Source organism: Plectropomus leopardus, chromosome 2 (genome assembly GCF_008729295.1).
Source record: "Plectropomus leopardus isolate mb chromosome 2, YSFRI_Pleo_2.0, whole genome shotgun sequence".
NCBI lineage: Eukaryota > Metazoa > Chordata > Actinopteri > Perciformes > Serranidae > Plectropomus > Plectropomus leopardus.
In genome coordinates, this window is record NC_056464.1 from 29,571,491 (window position 1) to 29,599,097 (window position 27,607).

At 36.7% G+C, this 27,607-nt stretch overlaps 1 protein-coding gene across 1 annotated transcript; it reads right to left on the minus strand.

Annotated features, from left to right (window-relative positions):
- Window positions 1-133: 133 nt before the first annotated feature.
- LOC121958889 (sodium- and chloride-dependent GABA transporter 2-like) lies at window positions 134-27,372 on the minus strand. Its single transcript, XM_042508056.1, has 15 exons — window positions 27,172-27,372; window positions 26,650-26,834; window positions 25,923-26,057; window positions 20,577-20,717; window positions 19,449-19,530; window positions 16,781-16,913; window positions 15,693-15,827; window positions 15,421-15,524; window positions 14,453-14,577; window positions 13,757-13,869; window positions 13,080-13,217; window positions 12,603-12,705; window positions 9,315-9,415; window positions 6,355-6,525; window positions 134-2,371 (listed from the first exon to the last, which is right to left on the minus strand). Exons 1-15 carry the CDS (start codon window positions 27,177-27,179, stop codon window positions 2,222-2,224), a joined length of 1,824 nt encoding a protein of 607 aa, XP_042363990.1. The 5' UTR covers window positions 27,180-27,372; the 3' UTR covers window positions 134-2,221.
- Window positions 27,373-27,607: the final 235 nt, after the last annotated feature.

Consider the following 27,607-nt stretch of genomic DNA (forward strand, 5'->3'; position numbering starts at 1 on the left):
TTGTAATATTACTAGAAGAAAGTTATAGTTTTATGAGAAAAAAAGTAATAATTTTATGAGAATAAACTTGTAACATTTTGAGAATAAAGTTGTAATTTTACAAGGAAAAAAGTAAGTAGTAGTAGTAGTTGTTTTTTTAGGAGAAAGGCGACATAATATTACTGAAATAAACATATTGCCAGCACACTAAAAAACAGTCGAGCACAGACAACCTCCTTGGCAACCACTGTCCCCGGTGATGTGTCATGCCATGCACAATCAGGAAACAACTTGTCTCTCAATTTTGTTTGTCTCATTTCAAAATGAATGTCCATTGTCGACTGTGTGTGGCAACTTTTTAATAGCTTTTTTTCTTGACTTTTACAACTTTATTCCAGTGATAATACAAGTTTATTCTCGAGATATTACTACTTCTTTCTATCAAAATATTTTGACTTTTTTTCTTATAATAATACAACTTCATAATATTTTATTATTCTTGAAATTACAACTTCATTCTTGTAATATTATGATTTTATTCCCAAAATCTATTTTTTTTTTTCTTTGACATGGTCCTAATCGTCTGTCCTAAAATAGATGTCTGTTATTACATGGACACATTTACTTCAGCGCCACAACTGTCATGAAATAATCTCTTTAACTGTGAGAATTTGGATGACTGGAAAGTCTGAAAGATCCGCAGGATTCAATCATTTTGTCCTCATTCAAGTTAGCAAAGCGCTGAGCAATGTTCACATGAATGAAAGGGCTTCGCCTCCAATGTTGTATCCAGTTGTCTTCATACATCCGCGGTGCATATCCTAAAAAAGTTTCTATTCCTTCCAGGTTAACTTCATGGTGTCCTGTCAGCAGTTTTACCCTGGAAATACTCGACATTGTCTCAGTTTGCCCCTCAATGCATTTAAACTTGGCAGTAACCATCAGCAGAGCAGAGCAATCATTCATCAGCAACCTCAGTGCCTTATCAGAATTTAGGTAAAACAGTATTATCACTCTTAAATCAGTTGTATTCGTTTAAGTGGGGTGAATGCTGGTAAACTGAAACGGTTTCCAATAGGCTAATTTAGCTTCTGCGTCATTTTTGATTATGATCTTGGTCTTAGCCCTTCATAGAAAAGGCTACTTTTTTAAACAGCTTAAGAGCTCTAATACACTATACAAAGTTTTAAAAAAAAGATAGTTGACTCTTCCTCAAACACACATTAATGCAAAACCACATTTTACTTTTTTTTTAAAGAAGAGGCGTAGCTACAACAGATTCACCATGTCATTTTACTTTTCCCCGCGATTCAGTGCAAGGTTGTTGATGAGGGTGAATTATGACCCCAGAAATCATCTCATAACCCCAGAGCCTTTTTTTTAATCACATGCTTGCTAATGATAATAGACATGCTAGAGCTTAACTGTTCCACTTTACCAGCATTCACCCGAGTATATCTGTACAATCAGCACCAGACGTTCCTCGTATATGATAAAATGTGAGCATGAAGACCCGTAAATAAACCACATCATTTAGTGAGAGGTGATAGCTTGGCGTCTTTACACGGCAAAGCAAAATGAAGACTGAACAGTAAAAAGCTGTTTGTTTCTTGGTAGCAGAATCATGGTCCCCACTTAATTCAAATAAAAGATGAATAAAAATAAAATGTAATAAAAATGAAATTAAAACAGAAAAACATTCAAAAATACAGATAGCTTTAAGAGCCAGATAATATAATATAAAGGGCAAACCATTTCAAATATATGTGTGTGTATATATGTATATGTCAAAGAATAAAAAGGCTTTATTTGCCACTTAAAATAATTCCTTATAAAGGCGCTCTAAATTGTGTGAATATGAGCTGTCACTAAATATGTTTTGTGTCATTTATTGGGGGTGGGATTGTGACAGTGCATGTTAATGGGCGGTGATAATCAACATTTGCAACTTTTAAACTCTGGCGAACTAAAACATGGAAATGGTGACAGGCACATTAAAGGTGTTCTATAACTGAAAATAGCTTTAAAAAACATGTTCATACTGTATATTCCAATGTAGGTCTACAGCAGAGATATTGCACAGTGACATAACACCCACTGCTTATTGTGCAGTTGCAGACCTGGCGTGATAACCCAGCAGAGCTAGAAGTCTTCAAAATGTATTACTCGTCATAATTTCTTTAAAAGCTTAGCTTGTAGAACTTGGAGCTTAAAATCAAACGTTTAAAAAATGTTCAGTTTCTTACACTTGCATCTCCATCTCAGCTCCACCACTTGCCTTGTATTCGTTGGCAGTAGGAGTAAGAGTGCTGTCCGGGTTCAAAGGGAGCTGCTCAGGTTGCTTTGCTGCGCTGTGTGTCTTGATTTCAGGGCGGCAAAGCTGCCTCAGATTCTGCAGAAGCAATTAGACAATTCACATTAGACAAAATATTGACGTGCAGTGCAGTAAAACACAAGAAATAAACAAAAGCAGCGTTACAAGTAATAGTCCTGCATTGAAAATGTTACTAAAGAGTAAGTAAAAGTAATAAAGTATAAAATGCAGAAGTACACAATGCAGAAAAAGCCTCTAAAAAAAGCACACAAAGTAAAATCAAAACACACCCCAAATTTCAAAATGACATGATTATCTCACTCTGCTTTGCCTGTTTCTGGCTGTCTGGGCCTGTTTTTCCACATCAGCATATTGCGGTTCTGAGTAATCTACCAGAAATTTGCCCTTACATGTATTTGTTTGGTGCAGTTTGTTCCTAGATGGTGTTGCACTGAGTGTTTTGGTAAATGTTGAATCGAGAGTTTCAACAGCTAGTTGTTCAAACTCGACAGAAAATTTACTGCCAACTGTTTTGATAACGGAATAATAGTCTGAGTATTTTTTTAAGCAAAAACAAAAAAAATCTTTTATGGTTTCATGCTTCTTGCATAAGAATTTGATGTTTATCTTTGGACTGTTCAGATCATATACAGTATATCATTTGAAAACATCACTTTGGGAACTGGGAAATTACAAAGGGCATCACTATTCTGTAACATTTTATTGACAAAACAATGAACTGATTAATCAAGAAAATAATGTCTAGAGTAATCAAAAATGAAAATAATAGTTGCAGCCCTAACTGAGTCAGGTTCAACATTGCATCACTTCTTAATAGATCTGAAATGAATTGATCACTTAGTCTAACAGCAAAAAAATAATCAGTCAATAACTACTTTGACAGTGATTCAGCTTTTGTTCCACCTTCTCAAAAAGATTTACAATTTCTCTTCGTCTTATGTGAGAATATTTGTTTTGCTGAATATGAGCGGGTATTTTTCAGTTATTACACTATTGATTGGGAAAATATGCAGTTTTACCAATAATTCAAATAAATGTTCATGACAGCTGGTGACAACAGAATTAAGCTGTCAAATGAAATATATGGGAAAAAATTAGCCTGTAGCAGTCAGACACTTAAAGATCCTCACTTTTCTCACCAATAGACATCATTACTGTCAAGTCAAGTATTAATGGTATGTGCAGCTGCATGTCCTTGACGTGCATGTCTTGCTGGAGGGTCTTGTTGAAAGCTTTTGTAAGTGATGTAAATAGGCTCTTGTGCTCTTTGCACAACAAACTTGTATTGTGATTCTTGCATTATTTAATTACTTCTCTGTCGGACAGAATATTTTGTACTTGAGTAATCCCTTTTCATTTTCTGCCACATAAAGTGAGCTGTTGCCGTACTATGATTGTGATTAACAAAGAAAAATACAAAGCTGCTTCCTTCACTGCCTCAGATTTACCATAAAACTATTTTTTGAGGCTTAGAGGGACCGTACATGGTGTTAGAAAAAGTATTACATGTATTAGTTTTCCAGCAAAGTACAGAGGAACTTCAGTGACAATAAACTTTTAAAGTACTGTTAAATGTTAACCTGGGGTCTCATTTATAACCATTGTGTTTGCACAGAGCAGGCTTGAAAGAGGCGTACGCCACTTTTCACACGAAGGTTGTGATCTATAAAAAACAAACTTAATGGGAGAATGAGCACACATGACCCTCACTCTGACCCTCATCTGACCCATGTCTGTGTGTCTTTCTATGTCTGTCTTTTGGTCGGTCTGTCTATCTGTCTGTCTGTCTGTCTGTGTGTCTGTCTGTACGTACGTCTCTGTCTGTCTCTGTCTCTCTCTCTCTATTTTGGAAATTGTCTCCAGTTGTTCTTGAAATATCGTGATGAATGGGCAACCTTAAACATAATGCCTCAGGCCAAGGCTAACTTCACCCATGTGTACGAACATTTCACATGACATGCTACCTATAGATTCACTTTATCAAAAACACTCAGTCCAGCACTTTTTTCTTGTATCTGCTGGTGAGTAATAACTATTCCATATGCACCTTTCAATTGTAAGAATTTTAAACCCGCTCAAATCAAATTCTGCTCAGTATTTCATCAGCTCTGTCTCCCCGGAGCACAGAGAGCAACACAGCTGTTGAAATACACACACCAGTTAGCATTATCCTATTGCAGAACATAGTGTCAAAAGTTTTAAATATTATCTTCTTAAACTGTGCATATATCACCAAGTATGTCTTTAGTTTTCAAATGTTTGTGTGTAAAATTGCTGCAGTGAATACAACCCAAAATCCAGGTTAAAGTTTAACATCACAGGACCTGAAAAAAATAAATAGTGGTCACCTTTCAAACTTACATTTTCAAATGATATCCAACAGTGGGGTAAACCACTGACTGTCACTATGGTTTTTAAGGTGTGAAACATCAGTCTGATTGGTGTGAACATATAAATACTGCATTGACACTTGACTGTTGCCATGATTCACCATTAAGAACCACTTATCATATTTTAAGATGCTGTATTTCCATTGATTTATGTATTTTATATACTCTGTTCTTATGCTTATTTTATTCATAATGTCAGTGGGTTTTATGTATTCTATTTTCCATTTTATGTAATGTATTCTGTGCACAATTTTTTTTTTATTTTATCATACTTTTACTAGTATTATCAAGTGGATTTTATCCATGTGAAGATGCATTCTGTGTATTCTATTCTGATTTGTATTTTATTTTCACATGCAGGTTTTGTTATGTCTTTTTGTCTTTTATGTGTTTTTCATGTGAAGCACGTGGTGCATTTAATTTCTTTCTCGTAAAGCATGTTGGGCTGCATTTCTTGTATGAAAGGTTCTATACAAATAAAGCTTATTATTATTATTATTATCATCAGGCTAATTTCTTGCGCATACTTAGGGAATGTGCAATAACATGTATGTTGAAATGTTTGTTCTTTCTTTTGATGTAATTTGGATAAATGTGCTTTTAGTAATTTCTTTTAGGGAACTTCTGCAAGGGACAACAGATGGAAACTAGCCGATGGTCATAATCTGGCTTGTTTACTTTACCTGTATGGTGATGTACATGGACTTGCACTCAAATAAATTAAACTTAATTTAATTAAATTGTCTGGATTTTGTGTGCACATACACTTTTGGATCCTACGCACTGGATGTTCAATTATGACAACAGTAAGGGACTTTTACGTCAAAGTACACAGGCTGTACACAGTCTTATTCCCTGCCATTCTTTCTTGTTACTAGATTAAGTCCAAGTAATTATGATAAACAAGAATTAAAGCAATGAAGTGTTAAATACACTTGTAAATCATGAGAGAGTGAGATCAAACTCTTAGACATGGCAAACTAGGACTGACCCAAATGCTTCTAAGCTTAGACTGTTGCCATAGTAATCGAAGACCAAATCCGTATTCAAATTCAAAAATCCCAAATAACCTAGAAATTAAGGAACAGTATTACAACATTCATTATGCACCAACATAAATTAATATTAGATATTGTCAGACAAGGAAAATTAAACATAGTGATAGTTTTGTGACTCCCACTTGCTCTCACTAACATCAGTCGCCAGCAGTCCTGCACTTATTTACTTACAGCAAAGCCATTTTACAAAGCTTTCTTTTTTCTAGCTATGTTTCTCCAAATGATACTGCAACCTGCATGCCAACAAACTGGCTGCAGGTGCAATGACTGAAAACTAAGGTTTTCAAAAAGTCTGACTCATGTCCTCGTCCTAAATCCCCCTCTGTCAAACTGAGCAATGACTCTAGTGAAAGTGTCCCTTTACATTTTCCTAAAATCTACTTCACATATTTAAATTGCATGTTTTTGTCCAACCAAATACTAAATATATTTAGTTTATAAAATAATAAAGCACGAAGAAAACAAGAAAATATTTACAAAGGCGCTGGAAACAGGTTGCCGATTAACTTTCTATTGATTTTTTTCAGCCATAGAGCCCATAAGACAATCATGTTTTTGTAATATGTAATATCTTCCTTCAGTGAGTACATACCTGTGTTACTGTCCCTTTCATCTGAGTAACTTTGAAGATGATCCACAGAGGAACCAGGAGAACACAGAACAGTCCGAGACACCAGCCCAAAGCATAAGCCCATGTTGGGTAGATGTAGCTTTTGTTGAACTTGAGAGGCTTGTATTTTACCACTGAGAAGATGAAGGTACCCTGACAGGGAAAAAAAAAAAAAAAAAAATTTATACAGTTTCAGTGAAATCAGGGGTGTTGTGAAATCAGTTTTGTCTACTCAGACAACAGTGTTTATTAGATAATTCTCATATGTCCCAAACTCATGCATTTTCAGTAAAATGCTACGATTTAAAACAAATTTAGTACAAACAGTCTCACAAATTGACAAGCAGCATTCCTCAAACAAGCTCATGCTAAGGCACACTCATAGGTGGAGGTGTTTTATATTGTTTATTATTAACGTTTTAGTGGAAATGCATGTTTTAAAGGTACTGAGCACACACCTGGATAAATGAGATGTAGATAATACTGCCCCTGTGAGTGAGAGTTTGGAAATGTATGTTTTGATCAGGTGTCGTCAGATTATCGGGGGGAATGCAGTCTGCAATACATGCAGAGAAAGTATCAACAAGGGGGGACTTTTATTCTTTCATTTTTTCTTTACATTTTCACTTAACACTAAACATTATTTAAAAAAAAGTTGCAGGAAACTTGCTGTATATGGCGTTGAAATAATTTTAAATTTTTAAAAATATTTCCTAAAGGCATTTAAACAAAGTTTTGTGTTGGAATGTGTTATATTTGAAATTATAAATTTCAACAGAAATATTTTCATTTTTATTCTAAATGCATATTGGTCTCAAATACCAGTTATCACTGTCATTAACTACTACTAATAATTATTGGCCCCGAAAAACAAATATCGGTTGAAACTTGTTTTGATATAGTTTTTCTTTAGTTACATGCGGGCCTGGTCACTACAATTCATGAAGAATGGTCACCTTTTTTGGATTTCTCCATTCACTGTGGAAGTATGCAAGAACAACAAAGTTTCCCTCACAGATTCAAGGCACCACATGTTGAGTAACTGATTTATTTACAAATAGTAATTTTGCTGGTGAAGAATTAAGTTTGAGGGCAGAGCTGCTAACATGCTGGGCTTAGAATAAATCTGACTTCATTTCAGTGAAACTTTCCAACTTGCACTAGACTTCTCTCCAAAATCAAACCTGATATAACACTACATGGCAGTCTAAAAACATCTTTTTGAAACCGGATGCTGACTTCAATCCTATCATCACCTCTGGGAAGGACTGAGACACAAGCCAAGTCTTACTGAAAACATCAGAGCCTGACCTCACCAACACTCACGCAGCCATGATCCAAAATTTTACGGGAAGCCTGCCAAGAACAGTTGGAGGCTGTCTGGATTCATCATCAGTGGTTTCTTATTCACTAACTGTATTCAGGTGTCCACAGACATTTGACTAGTAATGTTTGGCATCCTGTACACCAATTTTTTTGACCAATAACATTAATTGCCCTAACTGAACTTCTGCCCTCCCTCTGTCCTTCATCCTGTCTGTTACTGTAGGACCTGTTTTGTTTGGTCTACTTGTTTGGTTTACTTGTTAGATATTATCATTAGCTTATGCCCAAGTATCCGTTAATCTTCCTGGGGTCTGACACATAAAACACATCACATTATATATAAAACAACAGGAGGAGAATAAAGGAATTCAGCAGACTGGAGAGATGTAAAAAATGATAATAATAATAATAATACTAAAAAGGACCATACTACTGTTAAATATCAACATATACTATGTCTAAAGTTTCTGCATTATCTAACATAAACACAAATTTTCGCCATATGATACTCTTCCTTCCTTCTTCTCGGTTTTACCTCACAGTAGGCAATACTTTTCTGTAAAACACTCCTGTTTTTATGCCCCTTAATAACCTAAACCTCCACACTGACACCAGTGAACATTAATGCTCAGTTGTGATTACTTCCCCAGATCGGGGGCCAGATGGCTAAAACTTCTGCATAGATATGAAGGGTTCCCACGGCCTGGGAGAGTCATGGAAATAATAAAAACCTTTGAAAGTTTTGGAAAAATCATGGATTTTTTTGGCCCTTGAAGCAATGGGCTTTTTTTATAATTGATTTAAAATTTTGTAAAAAAAGAAAAAGAAAGGATCTTACAAACCAGCGGAAAGACAGAAAAAAGTAATATTCATAGAAAATGAAAAGCATAAAGCAAAAGAAATTGTCAGACACTTGATGACTTGGTCACAGACCAACACTGTCTACAACGCTGCTTACATTAAAAGGTACTTTAATACAAACTCCTCCACCATCATCTCATTTGTTGTTTTCTGAAACTTTTGACTCTGCCCTCTTTAGTGCTTTTTATTTGCTTTATCTGTGCTATAATAAATGACATATTTGACGTTTACACATTTGAAAATCTATTTTCGTACATAAAGGAATTATAAATGAACCCTTAACAGGCAGCTGCGACGTCGATGGTGAGTGATCTGTTGTAGAAAAACCCATAATGTAAAACACATGAATTCGGATATGTTCTCACAGTGGTTGCATGACCAGTAATTGTTTGAGTGTTGACCAAATCTGATTGGAAAACGGTTCTGTGTCCACTACTCAGAAAAAATAAAAATAAAAAAATTCATCTGTCATGAGGAGGAAAAAAATCAGATCTGGGGCACATTTGCAAAATGAAATTTTCAAAAATATATTCAATCCACATGATTAAAATGTTCACTTCATTCAATTGCATCTCAATTGTGGTGAAGTTTCAGAACAGTAAAAAGAAGTTAACTCAAAACATCACTGAAATTCGCTTCAATGACCAAAAGAAGCATTCACTTTGTTACCTTTATATATATCAAACTTATTTCATTTTTATTTATTTATTTTTTTTTTTACCATTGATGGTAAATAAAGAAACCACATCACTCACCATACAAACAACAGGGGTGATGTAAAGCCAGCAATACTTCATTATAGGCCATGGACGGTACCCTATCATGTCTTCAATGTTGTCATAGAGACGATCTGCACCTGTTGATCAAAAGCAAATAATTGAAAACGGCATTTTGCACAGTAAACTTAAACAGTAGTTGTAATAATTGTAATTGTGATGTGACTTTATGGGCTCTGCTGACCGTGAATGTATTTAATGGTGAAATATGAAAGTTACCATTGTGGGTGATTGTGCTGCCATTACTTAAGGAGGCATGACTACCATTGTACCACGTCAGAAATGTTTTAAAACCTCTCTGAGGCGGCATTTAAACCACTGCTGACAGAGGGTCGCCACAAAGGGCCTGTTTTGACAGAGTGAATAAATGAGTTACCCTGAATCTTTTGTTTTCATTCACCTTCAAAAAAAGGAATGCTAAAGAGATCAACCAGCCCTCTCCCATCAGCTTAAAAACACTTCAACAGGGTAGAAAGCTGGGTGTAAAAGAGAACTTAGGAATTTAATTGTGGACAAAAGGTCTAAAACTGCTGCTAAGTACCACAGGAGAGAAGGTGAAACAAGTGCAGGCCACATTACAAAGGTCAATATGCACCAAAGAAATGTAAGCTTTGTACAGAGCATCAGTTCAATTACCTGATAAACAATAGTAATTTTATCATTTTTTCAAACCTAAAATGTGGTTTGTTTGCCATTATCTTGTTCAGACCAGCTCTAGTTAACAGAAACCGATCACCCTGCTGCAGCTTAACCCTTTGAAACCTGGATTGACATCACTTTTTTATGTGTTGCATTTACAATTCTAAGAAATTTAATTTCGATTATTTTTTTTTAAAACTAGGGAAAATTTAAGCACTTCGTTGTTCAGCTCAGCTCAGCTTGATCAGCTTTGTTTTCTGCAAACATGAGTCATTTCTTTAGTTGCTCATTGCCTTCATCCCATGTCGTTAAATAAATCAAGACCAATTTGCTCAAGTTTCATAACATGATCTGGCATAACATATTAAAGTTGTCAGTGCTCTCTGGTGGACAAAATATGACACTGTTTCTAAAGGACCTTAAAACACTCAACATTTAAAAACACAGATACTGATATGTCAGGGATAAGATAACATGAATGATCTAGCCTGTTTTTCTGTCGCTTTTAACATCAACAACAGATTTCTTTTAATTTAATAAGAATGGAGTTTTTTAAAGATTCAACATGGCTGCACCAAATGCTTTGAAGCTTCATTCACAGCATTAAGTTACAGCTGACTGAAGCAGGACTGGCATGTCGGACCCGAAATGCAGCAGAGCAGGCAGGTTATCCAAAAACAAGATACTTTAACTGAGGAAATGCAGGCTTACAGGCAGATCAGATGCATATCAGGCCGAAATAAGCAGCAGGAAAAAAACAAGAATGGAGAGAAACCAAGAAAAATAAGATCAGATGACCCCACAAAAAACAAAAGTACTGAGCAGGTTTAAGTTAAAGGCACTGATTGGGGAAATGAGAGCATGTGAGTGGACTGCAGGATTAGTGAGAGACAGGTGAAACTAATTAGGGGGGCTATTAAAAAGGCAGAAAAACACACAAAGACAGGAAGTAAAATCAGACAAGACACATGAGGCTTCAACCTACAAAATAAAAGAGGAAACAGACTAAACATGAAACAAGGAAAACACAAACAGAAAACCTTAAAAACAAAGTCCACAAGATAGCAGCCTTCACACATAAAACCCACGATCATGATGCTGGAATTCTAATAACTCAGCATTTGAATGCTGCGCAGCTTCTTTTTTTTCTTGTTGCATGTCTTTTTATTCTGTTTAGGCCCAGATAAGGATCAAGGTATTCAATATTTTATTTAATTTGCACACACATCAAACTGCATAAAAGCCAGATATGCCATGCTGACAACTGAAGTTTAAAATAGTAGTTAATGTTACTTCAGGCAATAACTTTTTTTTTTTTGTTTACATTTCAAGAGTGTTTACATTCAGCAATTTAAAAACATGTCAACTTAGTTTACCCCCAGTGGGTGTCAAGTTTGGAAACTCAAACTGGATTTCCTAGAATAGCACCTAATAAACTTGTGTTATTGGCGATTTACTGCCACCTTCTGCTCTGGAGTGGTAATCAGAGACAATTTGCTGTCCAAACCTCTTAGTATTAGGTTGTGTTAACATAAATGAATCTGGTGAAATTTAAGTTGTTGCATGTCTTGCTAAAACGACATGATTTAAAAACATTCATCCGTAAAACATGCATTAATATAAAAAAAAGCTACATGTTACACTTAGGTTAATGTAACAGACATCCAGTTTGCTTTTTTAAGTGAAGCTGGCCTGAAAAAGCATTTTTTTATGTTGATAAACATTTGCTGATCCAGTCCCTCACAGTGGGAGTTAATTTTTAATTTCCTCAGATGTTGCAGATTTGCTGGAATTAGCTGACAAATCTCATCCGTTTTTTTCCCCGCTAATAAACAAACCTGTACATTTTGTCCTTCACCAGTTGGCCAATTGTTTGACTTTACTTCAGTCCAAAACCACAACTAACCATTACATGGCAGCTTTTTTAACAGTTTGCCTCGAGGAATAGATACCACGATATAAAAAGGACTTTTGTTTGCTTTTCATAAAAGGATTTTTTAACCACGAGCAAATTGTATAAATCCTTTAAAAACTTAGAAAAAATGGCAGAAGATTATTTCGATAGGAATAAAAATGTGGGAAATATTTACTGATGTTATTATTTAACTTAGTGTATCAATGAATTGTATAAAGTATAACTAATAACAAGGCAGTTATGGTTATTATATATTATTTTGTAACCCTAGATGAAGAGCTATTTGTGTATGGCTGTAGTAAAGTGTAAATCTGCTGACAGAGGGAAGATGAGATGACTCAGAAGATGATAAACGATCGCGTCAGGCACAGGCTGATACCTTGTGTGTGTGCTGATGTTCAAGAAATAATGGTGTCAGAAATGAGGAGCAGCGATCAGAGGGAAGAACAACAGGAGGGCCCACAACGGGCGGCGAATGTGAACAGAATAAAAGTGAATGTAAGATTGAAACAGTTGAGTCTGTTCCTGGGACCAGCTCAAGTTTTTGTGTGTAATCTTTTAAGATTCACAGTTCGCTCTGAACTCTGATTGACTGCATTGTCTTTATTGGAAAAGCCAGTGTGGGTGAAGATCTAATTCAGCTGGCCTGAGATGGGATTTTTATCCCACAAAAACAAAAGCTGTATCAATGCAGGATAACCACAAAGACTCACCATATATCCATCCGATTGCTATCGACTGAAACACTGACAGAAGGAGGAGATTGTTGCCGCTGCAAACGTAATGGTCAAAGAGTTGAAGGAAATATAATCCTCCCTGCAGGAAGATAGAGGGTCGATTATTGCTGCACATCAAACACAAAAACAATTTGGCTTAAAGCAACTTAATGCAACTTTTAGCTGATTGTTGAGTCTCATTCTCAGGTTGTCAAATACCGACATGTTTGGGTGATGGTCAGATCAAAGCACCAACCAAAAACATCAGCATTTGACAACTTGGGAAGGAGACTCAACAGTTAACTTAATGTTGCTTTAATCTTACATGCTTAATAATTTTGTTTTATTGAAATAAGATGACCAAAGCAATTCAGCATGCTAAGGGTAAATGGAAGATTGTATTGGCCTGTTTTTATGGTGCACAAACTATCTTTAATTCACTGTAAGCAGCATACCATAAAAATGAGTTTTCACCTCAGTGACGAGAAGAAGGCCGAGAAAGAAGCAAACAGAGCAGAGACAGAGCAGCAGCAACTCTCGACGATAAGCTCTTCGGAAGACGGTGGGAAACATGTCTGTCACGGAGGTCATCAGGCACTCCAGACTCACAAACTGCAAGAGCCACAGACCAATGAGTGAACTGAAATACTTTTGAAAATGATTCTACTGTTTGCTATAAACGAAGGTTAACCCTTTGAAACTTGAGCAACTTGGTTTGATGACTTTCAAGAACACAGGGTGAAGGCAATGAGCAATGAGCTCATTAACGAGCCAAAAAATTAGCAAATAAAAAACAACAACAAACCACAAGACAAAAATTACCTTTACAAAGTCTGAGAAGTAATTTCACATATAAAACAGATAATTTTGTAACAGTCCCACCAACTCTGTTTTAAATTATTTTTAGGTTAATTTTCTTGTCACCTTTTACTAATTTCTTGCAATTTGTGGACATTTCTTGCCCAGCTTGTCATTGCCTTTAATAAAACCAATTTGCTCAAGCTTCAAAGGGCCAAATATCTTGTGAAAGTTGTCTGAATGCAGCACAAAAAAAAACAACTGATACTGATCCAGGTTTTAAAGGGTTAAATAATAAAATCTGAACTGAGGATTTGTCTGAACTGTCTGATTCAAATGTGTTTTTATCTCACCTGTGTGTCTGCACCCAATAAGATGACCATGATGAAGAAACATATAGCCCATAACTGAGGAAAAGGCATCATGGCTACTGCACGTGGATAGGCAATAAATGCCAAGCCGGGCCCTGTGTCATATGATAAAAGATAAAATTCACGTGTTATGTATTCAGCTACCACAAATGATCTCTTTCTGCCTTTAAAATACCCCAAATTCTTTGAAGTACAGATCTAATTGTTGCAGACGACTGTGGACCATTTTGACATAACTGTATTATTTATTTCCTGCAGATTTTTCATGCTTTCGCGCCTGCGAGGCTGGAGGCATTACGTTTTTGGCTTGTCCGTCCATCCATCTGTCCCATCATTGTGAACACGATATCTCCACTAGGTCTTAATTATTAAGTGATTACATTTTGGGGGTCAAAGGTCAAGGTCACTTTGTGTCATTCTCATAAAAGCAATATCTAAGAAACTTTACCTGGGTCTGCTCAGTTTAGTGTTTTCAAGTTGACAGATTTCTCTTGTGACATGAAACAGTGGTTTCTTGGTTTAAATAAAAAACAACCTATGAGCACCGGCCACAGGCAAAACTAATGCTGTTGTCATGCTAATTTCAAGTGGTGCAACCAATGGGAACTCTTTATGTAAATAAAGAGATGATTATTAAATGTACGTGCTGTAACAAAAGTGGTGTAGTGGTGGTCTTACCAGAAGCAGCTACTTCAGATATTGGCAGTCCTTGTTCGTAGGACATAAAGCCCAAAACAGAAAAGATAGCAAACCCTGCCACAAAGCTTGATCCACCATTCACCAAACACAGAACAAATGTGTCCCTGTGGAAACAAATAAAATCAAGTATGTATGTCGTGAGTGAATCTTTGCTCATTTTGTTTTCTGTTTTTAAAAAAAATATATAGAATTGTGTAAAAAATGTCACAATAATAAGAAAACATTCAACCTTACATAAATAATGGTAAGAATTAAAAGAAAATTATAAATAATCTTTGTATTGTTATTTAAAAAATGATATATTGACATTTATCTATAAATATAGATGATAAAGGATGTAAAACAGTAACATTGGGTGGATCGTTTTTGTTTCACATGGGACACAAACACTCCCCTGGAGGAAAGTCCTTTGTTTGTTTGACCCATCGAACACTCCAACCTGTGTCCTTAAAGGACTTTCTTACTATTTATACTCCTCTTTTTAAACTGGTCATGTGCTCGCAGCCTTCTCAATCATGTGAGTCATATACAAATTACTGGCTCATGACTGCTTGGGTTATACACAAATGCTGGTGCACTACTTTTTGTAGGTATAAGAACGAACAGTCGATGAGAACACTCTGTGACTGTGTATTGTATTGTCTGGTTCCAGCTAGGATTTGTTGCTCATTTTTGTCAAAAGGAAAGTAAAATGAAAATATTTGGATTTTTGGATCATTAGTTGGATAAATCAAGGAACTGCAAAAAAGTTTCCTTGGAAAATGTATTCTTATATTACTCATATTCCATGATTTCTGACCTTTTTTTCTTTTTAGGAAAAAAAACCTGAGGTTAGTTGTAGCCATTATCAACAAATATTAGTACGTTTGAGGTAATGTGAAAAAATAATTGCTGCACATTTTTGTGATGTGTTAAGAAAAAAGACAAGACAAGCAGAGAGCACTTACTTGTAACAATCATTGTTATACTGATTGTAACTGCCCAGAGCTGTCAAACTCCCCTGACAAATCCCAAAAGAGAAAAGAACTTGTGCTCCTGCATCCATCCAGACCTAACCACATGCCAAAATATAATATTAGCAAACTTTCATCACTTAAACTTCTGTAAGAGTGGAAGTATATATTGTGAAATTCATGTATTTCACAACATTTGGACTTCCGGTCGGAGGCGATTGAGCCGGCAGCTTGTCTTATGTTGAATATTTGACTTTATTACTTACTTGAGGGTCCACCAACCTTGTCGGGTCAGGATACAGGTAGTACGCTACGCCATCCATAGCTCCCGGTAATGAGAGTCCACGAGCCAACAAAACCACCATCATTACATAGGGGAAAGTGGCTGTAAAGTAAACTACCTGTTGACACAAAAAAGTAAATAGCAAGAGGACATTGTGAAAAAACCTTCATGTGGCTCCATGTGTACTGACATATAAACCATGTCATTAAGTCTGTACAGTCTGCCATTTCTGGAGTTTTTTTCTTTAATTTGTAACCTGTATGTGATGTTTGGTGCTGGAAGTCCTTGTTGGGAGATTATGGATAATAAAGACAATATAGAGCAAATTTGCATTAGCCATTTTAAGGCTTTTCCTATGTACATTTTTTGCTCATCGCCCAAAGTGAAAGTGAGGACATTAACAAGATTACTTAAAGCTGTAGTTGTTTAATTAATAAAAGTCAAGTGTTTCCATCCAACCATTCCCTGACTCAACCTACCTCCTAACTTCTGTTAGCAGATTGGTCATGTGATCACAACCATCCAAAATCTGTAGGTAATGCACAAATTGCTGGCTCATCATTATGTTGGATATGTACAACACCTGGTACATTACTTTTTGTTGGAAAACGTAAGAACTGTGCATTAGAACAGCCTGCACCAGATGTCTCCTGCTCTGGTGACATGTCATTGGCAGCTGTGTTAATATTTTCTTATTTTTTATTTTTTAATGTCCCCCAACCCGACTTCTGACTCGGCTAAATGTTTAATTGTAAATGACTGAAGCAATGAATCCCTCAGTGCGCGCTATATTGACTGAGAAAGCTGCAAAATCTGTTCTTCCAGTGTGCGGGTGTCATCATTTGACATGACAGCGATGAAGTTGGAAGCAAAGAGGAAGTACAGGCTGGATTTCATCTCTTCCTCCAGTGATGAACAATGAAACATTTAGTTAGACTCTCCCCAGCCATCAGCAAAACACTGCGGACTTTAATCTCAGGAATGTAATCTCAGTTTTCATATAGACTTCCTCCTTCAGATGCAATGATAAAAGGAACACACACACACACACACACACACAAAGGCTTGTACCTTTCCAGTGGATCTCACTCCTTTCCAAACACAGAAGTAGCACAGGATCCACGCCAGTAAGAGACACAAGGCCAACTCCCACCTCAGGCTACCAATCTCCTCAATCCCCTGAGATATACCCAGCACTCTTCTCCTAGAAACAAACATAATATTACCAAATGCAAGGGCGGTAAGAACAGAACAGTTTGGGAGAAAAAAAAGGGAACTGCATTCAAGGCAACTAATAATATTCATTAAATGACAAAAATTATTATTATAGTGAATAACTTCCAATGTGACTGATCATATGATGTTATTTCTACATTGCACCACATTCATGTTGAAAATAGACAAATGTTTTTGGTATTGCAGATATAGATTTTAAGTTTGCATAACAGATATTTCATGCTATATTTGAGTACAGTATTGCAACTTTATAAGTAAGCACCAATTGTGCAAATTAAATGGATAGTTGTGGATTCTTGTGTTTAGTCTGTGTGTTACATACAGTAGCTGACGGTTGGTGAGCTCCCAGTTCACAGAAACAGACGAGGCGCACAGTTCACAGCTCAGCATTACTATGCTGTACAGAGGGGTTGATATCAAAGCAGGTTTTAGCCACATAAAAGAATCCCTAGCTAAAAAATACAATATCAGTCTAAGTGGATGCTGTATTGTGAATGATTTCAACATGAAGTTTTACGTCAGTCAGAGCACATAACAGCTGCTAACAGCACTTTCTGATCCAAACAGCCGACCTGCAGCGGCTGAGAAATGTATTGCCAAAGGAAAAACCTGTGTGACTACAAGATAAAGTGGTGAAATGGCCCTAAATATTGCATCATCTTAGAATGATAGCAATTTTTTAGGTATGCTCTCTTTTCAATAGCTAAAATACATTTTGATATCAGCCCCTCTAGGGTGCATGCATCATCTGTCTCTGCAAAGTGGAAGACTGCCAACTGCCAGCTACTGTATATAATACACTGACTAGGAGTCAGGAGTATCTAATTCAGCCCCACTTCAAAAATCCACAATTATCCCTTTAACATTAGTTATACACACATATCAGCCCTCGTAAATCCAAATAAATGAATCATTTGCTTAATGGTTTGAGGAGAGGAAATACTCCTGCAGGGACCCAAAAGGCTGTCCCTGTGGTGTATTCCTTAACATTTACCAGAAAAAGTAAACTTAAAAAAAAAAAAAAATGTGTTCTACAGTGAGTCAAAATGTTTTTTTTTATCTCCTGAACTACATCCAAAGCAACTGAAGGTTCTGCATGTTATCTTTTTTAGAAAGGTTGACCATGACTCATCAAAAGCAACATGAGAACATTTTCACACCCTTTTTATGTCCCTTCTGCCAAATGTATTTGCAGAATTACAAGTCTGGTGACAAGCTACATCTGATGCATCCCAGTCATTTCAGTGTAGTTTGGAAATATGAATAAGAAGAGGTTAAAAAATTAAAATGAAAGAAACAATAATTCATTGAAATAGGCTCAACCATACATTTGGGCCAGTCTTGACTGAGAAAAAGATGCCTCAGTGAAAAAAAGTTTGTTCTTGGCACATTAAACAAGACTGAAGCAATGCTCTGTGATGCTGTACTTCGAGCTAAATGCAAACAAACATGAGCATGCTAAAGGTATACTATGCAGGATTGTTGGTGACTGTTTGCAAAAAAGCTCTGGTGTTAACATAAAACCCAACCTCAGATTTACTCTCATTTGGTGGTTCATCTTGCTATATTTGCATTTCTTTAGCACTGTCTTGGATGCATGCTCTCCTGGATTCTTGCTGCTGGTTGTCTAGCACCTGGTGGCTACTTTTTTATAAAGCCCCTAAGTTGCCTGAGTGTTGTATTAGACAAAAAACAATTTGACCTGTTGGTGGCAGTAGAAGAAAAGTCAGGGAATCACCAAAGCTGTTCGACTTCATCCTGAGGGGGGCCTTAGTCAAGTCAGTACCAAATTTCATTGAAATCAGTTCAGTAATTGGAAATACATTTCTTCTTGTTGCCATCAGGATTTATTGTCTGCTCACCATTACTGTTTGTTTGCCCACATATATCAAGTAGCTGTTAAGATTTTTCAGTTTGGACTGAAAAATGGACAAAACTTAAAACTCAAGAGTTACAGTTCCAAACAGTGTGCTGACATCTTGAACGATGACAGCACTAGAAGGATTACTTCAAATATGCAAACAGGTAAAGCCAACATAAAGTTTCCAAAAATTTTAGAGAAAAACAAAATTGCCAAAAAATGCTACAAAAAAAATGCTAAAAAAAAATGCTAAAAAAAAAAAAAAAAAAAAAACACCAAAGAAAAATTAAAGTTTTTTTTTTTTTTTTAAATTATCCAAAATTTCAAAGGAAAAGAAAATTGCAAAAACATGCAGGGACATGGCGATTTATTCTTGCAATATGTTTTATTGCATTGTGTCTAAAACCTTGGTACTGTTTACAACTGTCAAGTAAAACTAGCTCAACCAGTTGGGAACCATCTGCATGCGATATGGAAATATAGCTCACCATATGCAAAGATTGCGATAAGCAGGATGTCCTTTTTACAGAAAGAGGAATGGCAAACAAACACAAAGACACACAGACACAACAGGGTGCATGCACCTTGAGAGCCCTAGAAAATGTGACAAAACCTGGTGTGACAGGTGTGAATTCCACTTACTCCCAGAATTCTGTTGCAGGCGTTGTTGCATTTGCTGTCCAATTTAATGACGCATTTGTTTTATCAAATTCAACACAAGACTCTGAGAAAAAAAAAAAACAGGAGGAGATGTTTTAATCCACAGTCACCAGAAGAAAATGTTGTCATTGTACATTTAGGAAAACCACAGATAAGTTACAATTGTACTTTTCATACTTATCACATTAACATGACCTAGAAGAGATGCCTGCCAAGCTGCAGTCCACTGTTTGAATCCAACAGACAACAACAATGGATGTTGTTTACCGAGCCATAACTGCATTTCCAGGTACTTTTTTTTCCACCAAAAGTTGGTATTTTAAGCCAAACCATGATATTTTCCTAACCATAACCCACATGTTAACCACAGCATGATGTACAAATGTAACATGTCCGTAATTTGCATAAAGGTGCAATTTCAATATACATTCTGGCGTTTGTAGTTGTTTAATCTATCAAAGTGTAGATAAATATTAAAGTCAAACAAAAAGACAGATACAGGTCTATATGCTCATGGACTATAAAATAATCTTGTAGAGGATCTCCATTGTGGCAGGTTTACATATTTGTGCTTCTTGTTCCTACACTGTAAAATCTGACAAGTAGATTTTACTTTTAAAAAATCTAGGAAACAGATTGGTTTTAAAAATTTAAATAAATATGACAATAATCGTAATTTAAACTTACTTTATATATAATTGTTAAGATTACTTAAAATGTTGTTATATTTACTTCATTTTGTGAAGTTGTTTTACTGTGCTATATATTGCTATTCTGTCGGATGCAGAGTCAGTCGTATTTGTATTTTCTTAAACATGTTAACAAATCAGAGTCCTCAGATCTCCTAACTTCATCACTGGCAAAAACCTCTTTGTCATGATCAAGTTAAGTCAGACTAACCTGGTTTACTAAAGTTGCTAACACTTATAAAAAAACAAGGTAATTCACTTATCATTTTTAAGTTGCAATATCTTTACAAAATTAAGTAAATACAACGAAATTTCAAGTAAACCGCTCCATTTATGAAGATATGAGGTTAAAAAAAACATAAACACACCTATGACGTATGACGTCTGTCATACACATAGTTAATGTCTGCATTGTGTCTACCTGTGTTCCAGGTGTTCCTGCAGCTGGCCCATGGGACCTCAGCGCTGAAGGATGAGAAGAGGTAGAAGAAGGCCCATGCCTGGATGACGATGTATGACACGGCAGCATATGCAATCACAACCTGGGTGGCGTAACCAATCCCTGTGGAGACAGACAAGGTGACACAGAACATAAAATATCTGTATTCTTATGTTTTTTTGTATTGTAATAATAAAGTAATAATTGATAATGTCTAATCATTTGTAATAATACAAAGTGCTTTAACAAACAAAGCAAGAGCTGAAATGGGATATATGGAAGGCAATATAACAACAGAAAGCCAAACAACCCTACTGAACACACGCAAGACGAAACAATAGAAGCGTTTAGATAAAATTACAACAACAGGACAAATTATGCTAGAAGCAGGATGCAAAATATGTCAATATAAAATCACCCAAATATCATGTTAACAGAATATTTTGTGACCAAATAGCATCTTAAGACGGATACTTTACAGGTGTACATGCATGCTGTTATGACTTTAGTTCTACAGAAATGTAAACAAGTTGCTTTGTTCTAAAAAAACAGTAAAATTATTAAGTATTTTGAGAGTTTCAACCTGGAGCAGTGCGTCTAGGTGTGATCAGCCCCTGAGTCATCACAATCTAAACAATGCCCGAACCAGAGGTCCTTTTTCAGACCGTTAACAATATAACGTTACTAAGCTATCAGCTACACCAGCCTCATCAACTACACCACAGAGAGGTGAAAAAAAGAGAAGAAAAAACAACAAATCCATGTTGAAATTGGCAGGAGGAGAGCTTGTGAATGTATTAGCTCTATTCAGTAAAAATGAGTATTTGACTCAGAATAATCATAACGTTCTCATGATGTGTTAAAATGTAATCTTTAAAATGTAGTTTCTGGCAAAGAAACTTAAAAAATACTGCTGTTTGTAGGTGAAATTTGTTGATGTGTTCAGAGCAATATAAAATACATATTGATAAATAGAAAATAATATATGTAGAAAAAAAATTTCCACAAATAAAACAGACAGAAGAAGAATAAATATCGAAACAACAACATAAACAACAATATAAAAACAATGGAACTGGCTATTAGCCAAGTTGTAAATTTAAAAATTATTATCAGTATCAGCCCAGAATTTTAAAACTGTTGCATTCAAGTAGAAAGTGAATTTGTACTTTTCAATATCGTTTTACAGTATCACATATTGTCTTCTGATACAGTTCATTTTTATTTTTATTATTTTTTATTTTTGGCAATTTGTATCTAGATTATTTCTTGATTTATCTGAATATTAACATATTACTAGTAGTAGAGAAAAAAGCAAGTAATCTTATCTTATTTTTTATTGTTAGCTGGGTTGTTTCTTTACATTTTTTGTGGGTGCGGGTATGGTGGCGTGGGTGGGGTGGGGGTGTGAGGCTTGCCAAAGGCACCAAATGTGAATGGGTGGTTTCCACCTTTTCGTGTGATTTGTTGACATGAGAAAATATAGGATTGGTTCCAGCCTCACCCTTTGATAAATGCACTGATTGTGAGCAGTAGTACTCCTTTTGTGTTTGCACCCTATAGGTCCACACATTATACACATTGCAACACTAAATCTAAAGAATTCTGTCATTTTGATTGATACCAACTGCTCATGTAACCATCAATCCTGAGAAAGAAGACCGAGCGGTCAGTGTTCCCTCTATCCAAAGCTGTTGTCAATTTGTTGAATAACTTTATGACAAAAATATACAGTGCATCATTTTGTGTTTTCATTCGTACAAAAAAGGAAAACCCAGGTAGGCTCACTTTTACAATTTTCATCTCTAAATTAGCAACTGGAACAGAAGTAAAACCTAAACCAGAACCCACCTGATTTTACACTTTAGACAGTGTTAGGGCTTGTGTCCACCTAGTGTTTTTCTTCAGCAGAGATGGGGATAACACACTTGGCATGGATTTTGTTTCTATGACAACAATATTTTTGCATTAGCATTAGCTAGTAAGCTAATGTAACGCCACCATGGATGTATTAACAGACCTGGATGCAGCATGGAGGCAGGGCCCCAGTCATTCCTATGAGAGCTGCTCAGCAGAGCATGAAGGAAAAAAAACGCTCTATTTCTCACTTACATTTAATGGCGCTGTTCGATCGCGACTGGTTGGACGGGGGTTTTGGCGGGAACTCCCCCACTGACACTATGCAGACTTTGGCTCCAAATGACATCACCAGCGCAAGATGGCAGCAGCCATATCCGGGATATTTTAGCTTTACTTACGCATAGCAAGGATAGGTGGGGGGGTATTGTCCATGTTTTTATACAGTCTATGATCATAATAGTAGCCTTGCCAAAGGAGTGGCGAGGACATCACCAGTCCAGTACCAGAGTGTTGCACTTTTCCTTCAGGTAGCCGTGTCGTGTTGCGTGTGTTTTAATGGGGGTGCAGACGGACACAGATTAGATGGGAATGAAGATTTCAACATACATTTGGTATGTAACCTAGTGATGGGTGCAGCAACTGACACACACCCAGTGTGCACATTTTTCTCAGGTAATGAAAACATTTTAACCCACACAGGTGCTGATCATTACAGCTGATTACACTGGGCTCTGTACAATGGACAATTGTGCTGTTTGAGCATCTTATTCACAATGAGTTTAATTGTCCTTAAGTTAGCCCACCAATTCATCCCTGGCTAAATGATAAACTTTGAGGACTAAAGTTTGATGTTGTTATATTTTTTAATAGAAATTTACCAGTTAGATATGTATAATGTTTCCTTAAAAGCTCAACAGCATAATTAAATAATAAAATGAGTACAGTGGTAGATAAATCAGGTGCAGTTGACTTGTCAGTGTCAGCATGGTGAGAAATATCTGCATCAATAGGTGATTCAGTTCTGTGCTGATTCTATTTTAAAACAAGAGGAAGAAAAGCATAGGAAAAAATGTTAAAACTAGAACTTTATGTATGTACTGACATGTTACAGGAAAAAGGGTGGCTTCCCTTTTTCCTGTAAGAAATAAGTACTGGACTTACTTCAGACACACTGGTATTGAGCCAAGGATGTATAATTAACAAGCTTTTATTAGTGCAAAAAATATATAACAATTTTAGCTGCACATCCTTGAAACAAAGCTAGTGTGCCTAAGGTCAGCCCAGTGGCTTTGCTTTTTCTATATTTGAGCAGTCTGACTTTCACATTCACCTGGAGTTTCTAACTTTACAACCGTGAGCACCTGGTGTTTTTTTCTTGTTTCCTATCATTTGAAACTGAACACTTTATATTCTTCCAGTATGTTGTATTGAGCTATGCATACACTGAGCTTATACATAAGCATGATCCTCAAATTACACCTATTAAAACCTTGGGTTGCATGTTCATTATATTCTAGAGTTCAAGGGATAGAGCTGTGTTTTTTCATTAAAATCAGCTTAAAAGAACAGTTCACCCCAAAATCTTCCCTGTAGCGTCGGCCGTAGAGATGTCTGCCTTCTCTACAATATAATGGAACTAGACTGCACTTGGCTTGTGGCGCTCAAAGCGGCAATTTCTCTTTCCAAAAATCATGACCCGGTCACTCAAGATAATCCACAGACCTTGTTGTGAGCATTTTAATGTAGGAACTATTTTCTTCCTACTACACTACAAGTGAAAACCAAATCACTGCACAGGAAGAGGTAGAGCTGCACAATCATGGTCAAAATGCTTTACCGATACTGAGATCAGGATTATTCATCACAATTAAATATGTATTTTAGGGGTAAATTTAAATTCACATTATGATAAACAGAGCACCGCTTTCATTTCCATGTTGTGCTACATTCCTCGTAACATACAAACCTTTGAATCAAAATAAGTCTGGCCTGTATTCACAGTGCTTCTCCAGAAAGCAAAATATAAATAAAATTAAACATAAAACTTAAGTTATTCATTATCTATAACTGCGTATTCTATTCTTGGTTCTTGAGGGGCTGAAGCCTATCCCTGCTGACATTGGGCAAGAGTTGGAGTAGACCTTGGACAGGTCGCCAGACTATCACAGGCTGACAGACAACCATTCACGCTCACATTTACACCTACCGCCAATTTACAGTCACCAGTTAACTTGACTTGCATGTCTATGTACTGAGTGATACGAGCCTGCAGATGACTTCCTTTTTTTCCCCATAAGCACTGTCAGAGAGCACCAGGAACGTGCAAACTCCAAACAGAAGTGCCGCAGCCATCAGCTTCGAACGAGTAACCGCCTTGCTGTGAGTCAACAGTTCTAGCCACTGCATCACAGTGCTGCAGCCATATACCAAAACTTTTTACCTTGAATGTAATTAAAACAGCACACTGCTTTTATGTTTCACATTCACGCTACTTTCCTGCTGATAAACAAATTGTTTGCATAAAAATAAGACCTATGCATGTCCCAGACACAAAATATAGATAAAATTGTACCTAAAGAATAAGCTAACTAAAACTAAAAAATACCTTCACAGAAACTAGATGAAATACTGGATGGATATGTATCCACTACTGTATTTTGCTGCTTTAATGCCTCCATGCCAGCGATAGCTGTGGCTGGAGGCACTTTTTTTTTTGGTCCTAACATCTGTTCAGTTCTCATAAACACAATTTCCTTGGAAGGAACTTCTTTAATTCTAGCACAAACATCCACTCAACGATAAACTGATTACATTTTTGTTGTCGGAGGTCAAAGCTGAAGGTCACTGTAACCTTGTCTGTGTCATTACACCTATACACACGTCTTTCCACTGGCTCCCCATACACCTTAGAATACAGTTTGTTTGCATATGAAGCTCTGAATGGACTGGCTCCTTCCTACCTCTCTGACATTTTACAGCCATATATTCCGTAACGGTCACTGACATCCGCTGACAAATCACTCCTTGTCATCCCTAAAACAAGACTGACATAAAGGAGACAGAGTCTTTGCTGTTGTGGCCCCCAGCTCTGTAAGGAGCTAAAAGCTTTACCTAAAAAAAAGTTTTAAAAAGGAGGGGAGGATTTTTATAAAATAATAATGTGAAAAAATATCCAGAAAACTACATTTATATTCATATTCATTTAATATTTAGACCATGTTACAGAAACACATACATGCACCTTTTCTTGGTCATATTCTTATTTTTTTCTTATTTTCAGGTAATTCTCTTGATATTGTCTTAAATTATTTTTTGAAAAATTTTAGGCCATGTCTTGTTAAGTTGCTTGTTGCCATCCCCCCATGTTTTTGAAATAAATCAAGCCAATTTGCTCAGGTCTCAAAGGATCAATTGCACATTGTATGTAGTACAGTTAGTTCGTGATGCAGTTGTGTTTAACACACTGACCTTCAAACAACGGGCAGAAGTGCCTCCAGCAGGTGATACATCCTTGAGATGTGAATTGTCCCATGGCTGTCTCCAGGAGGAACATCGGGATACCACAAGCGAGCAGAAACAAGACATAAGGAACCAGAAAAGCCCCTGAGAGAAACACGACAGAAATATCAAAACACCGTTCCCACTGTACATCTGCTCAAGAGCCACATGATCACTTCTGTTGGTGTCATCAACATCTTGAAGGACCAGGGGTTTAATCTGAAGTCAAAAAGGCTGTGAGCACAGTTAATTACACTTTTGTTCCTGGATATTATTTTGTCCAGATGTTTCCCTGCAAAGGCAAAACCTGGACAAAGTAATAGCCCACATGGGTCCTCCACATCTGTGATCTTAAAAAGATCAAACACGGGTGTAATGTGACTGCAGAGTATATGGAGGCGTAGTTTGACTTACATAACAAGTCTAACTTTTTTATGTAAATGGCTAACTTCAATGGCAAAACAATGCTACCCTTAGTCCTCTGAGTTGCATTTAGTTACACAAAGAGATTTTTTTTAATAACAAACAGAAGCTTTGTGCAATGCCTGAGCAACTTCCTTATCACATAAATCTACAGTCACAAAAAGAGTCACAGCTCTTTTTCCACATTTGTTGACATTACACTGGAAGTGAAGCTGAATGACTTTATGCAGAAGTATATAAGCAAAGTTTTTTTCAGCCTGAGTATCCTGCTTACCTCCCCCATTTTTGTAGCACAGATAGGGGAACCTCCAGAGGTTTCCCAGCCCCACCAGTGTTCCTGCCACAGCCAGAAGAAATTCCAACTTGCTCGCCCACTGGCCTCGATCCAGCAGCTGAGTCTTCTTTGCCAGGTTGTTATCCTGACCGGGCATGTCAAGGCTGTTTCCTTTAAGGAATTCTCTTGACATATTCACAAACAGTCGCAGATGAAAAACAAATACAGTGAAGTCTGACCTGAAATGTAATATCACCTCCTCTACAATTATAGGACAAGAACTGTCAAACCTTTGTAGTTCTGGATTATGTACAGAGACAAAACTACTCAGCTGATTGTTTGGAACTGCTCATAAGCTCTGTTTATTTATTTGTTGAACTTAAGCTTGCAGGATTATCAGGAATGGAAAGTTTTCACCAGGCAGTGTTTATCAGAAAGCTGCACTCACTGGAGCACGTTTCAGAATTAAAGCGATGCATTATAGCAGCCCAGTAAAAAACAAAAACTCATTGAAGTACTTACCCCTCCATCACAAAGCCCCCTCCCCCAAGAGTTGCTCACAACAACAGCAAACTGATCAGTATTCCTCTCAGCTGGTTGCACCGCAGGATCTCTACGCAAACAACATGTCATGAGCAGAGCCAGAGTGAGAAACAAAGTGGCTATGGTTTCCTCTGGCTCCTCTATGACCTAATTATTGCCGGATTGGTCTGCACACCATGCCGTCCCACTTGAAAAAGTGTTTGGCTCTGACAAAGGTCCAAGGTATACCACTTCCCTGCTGTATTTTTCCACTGAGACATGGGCAGATTGAGTCATTGAGATTAGCTCAGTTGCTAACAACTAAACCAAATCAGCTGAGCCGTCTCTGTTGTGTCAGTGGCTGCACACAGCCTGCAGTTATCTGCCACTTGAGAATTTGTAGCTTTGGGGCATAAATCATTCACAATAGCGGCAT

Bases quoted from the DNA above. Each gene is read 5' to 3' on its own strand.
- LOC121958889 (XM_042508056.1), bottom strand. The intron at 15,525-15,692 runs GTAAGTAATAAA...GCATGTGGTTAG, and splicing joins CAAGGTTGGTGGACCCTCAA to GTCTGGATGGATGCAGGAGC. The intron at 13,870-14,452 runs GTAAGACCACCA...CATATGACACAG, and splicing joins ATCTGAAGTAGCTGCTTCTG to GGCCCGGCTTGGCATTTATT.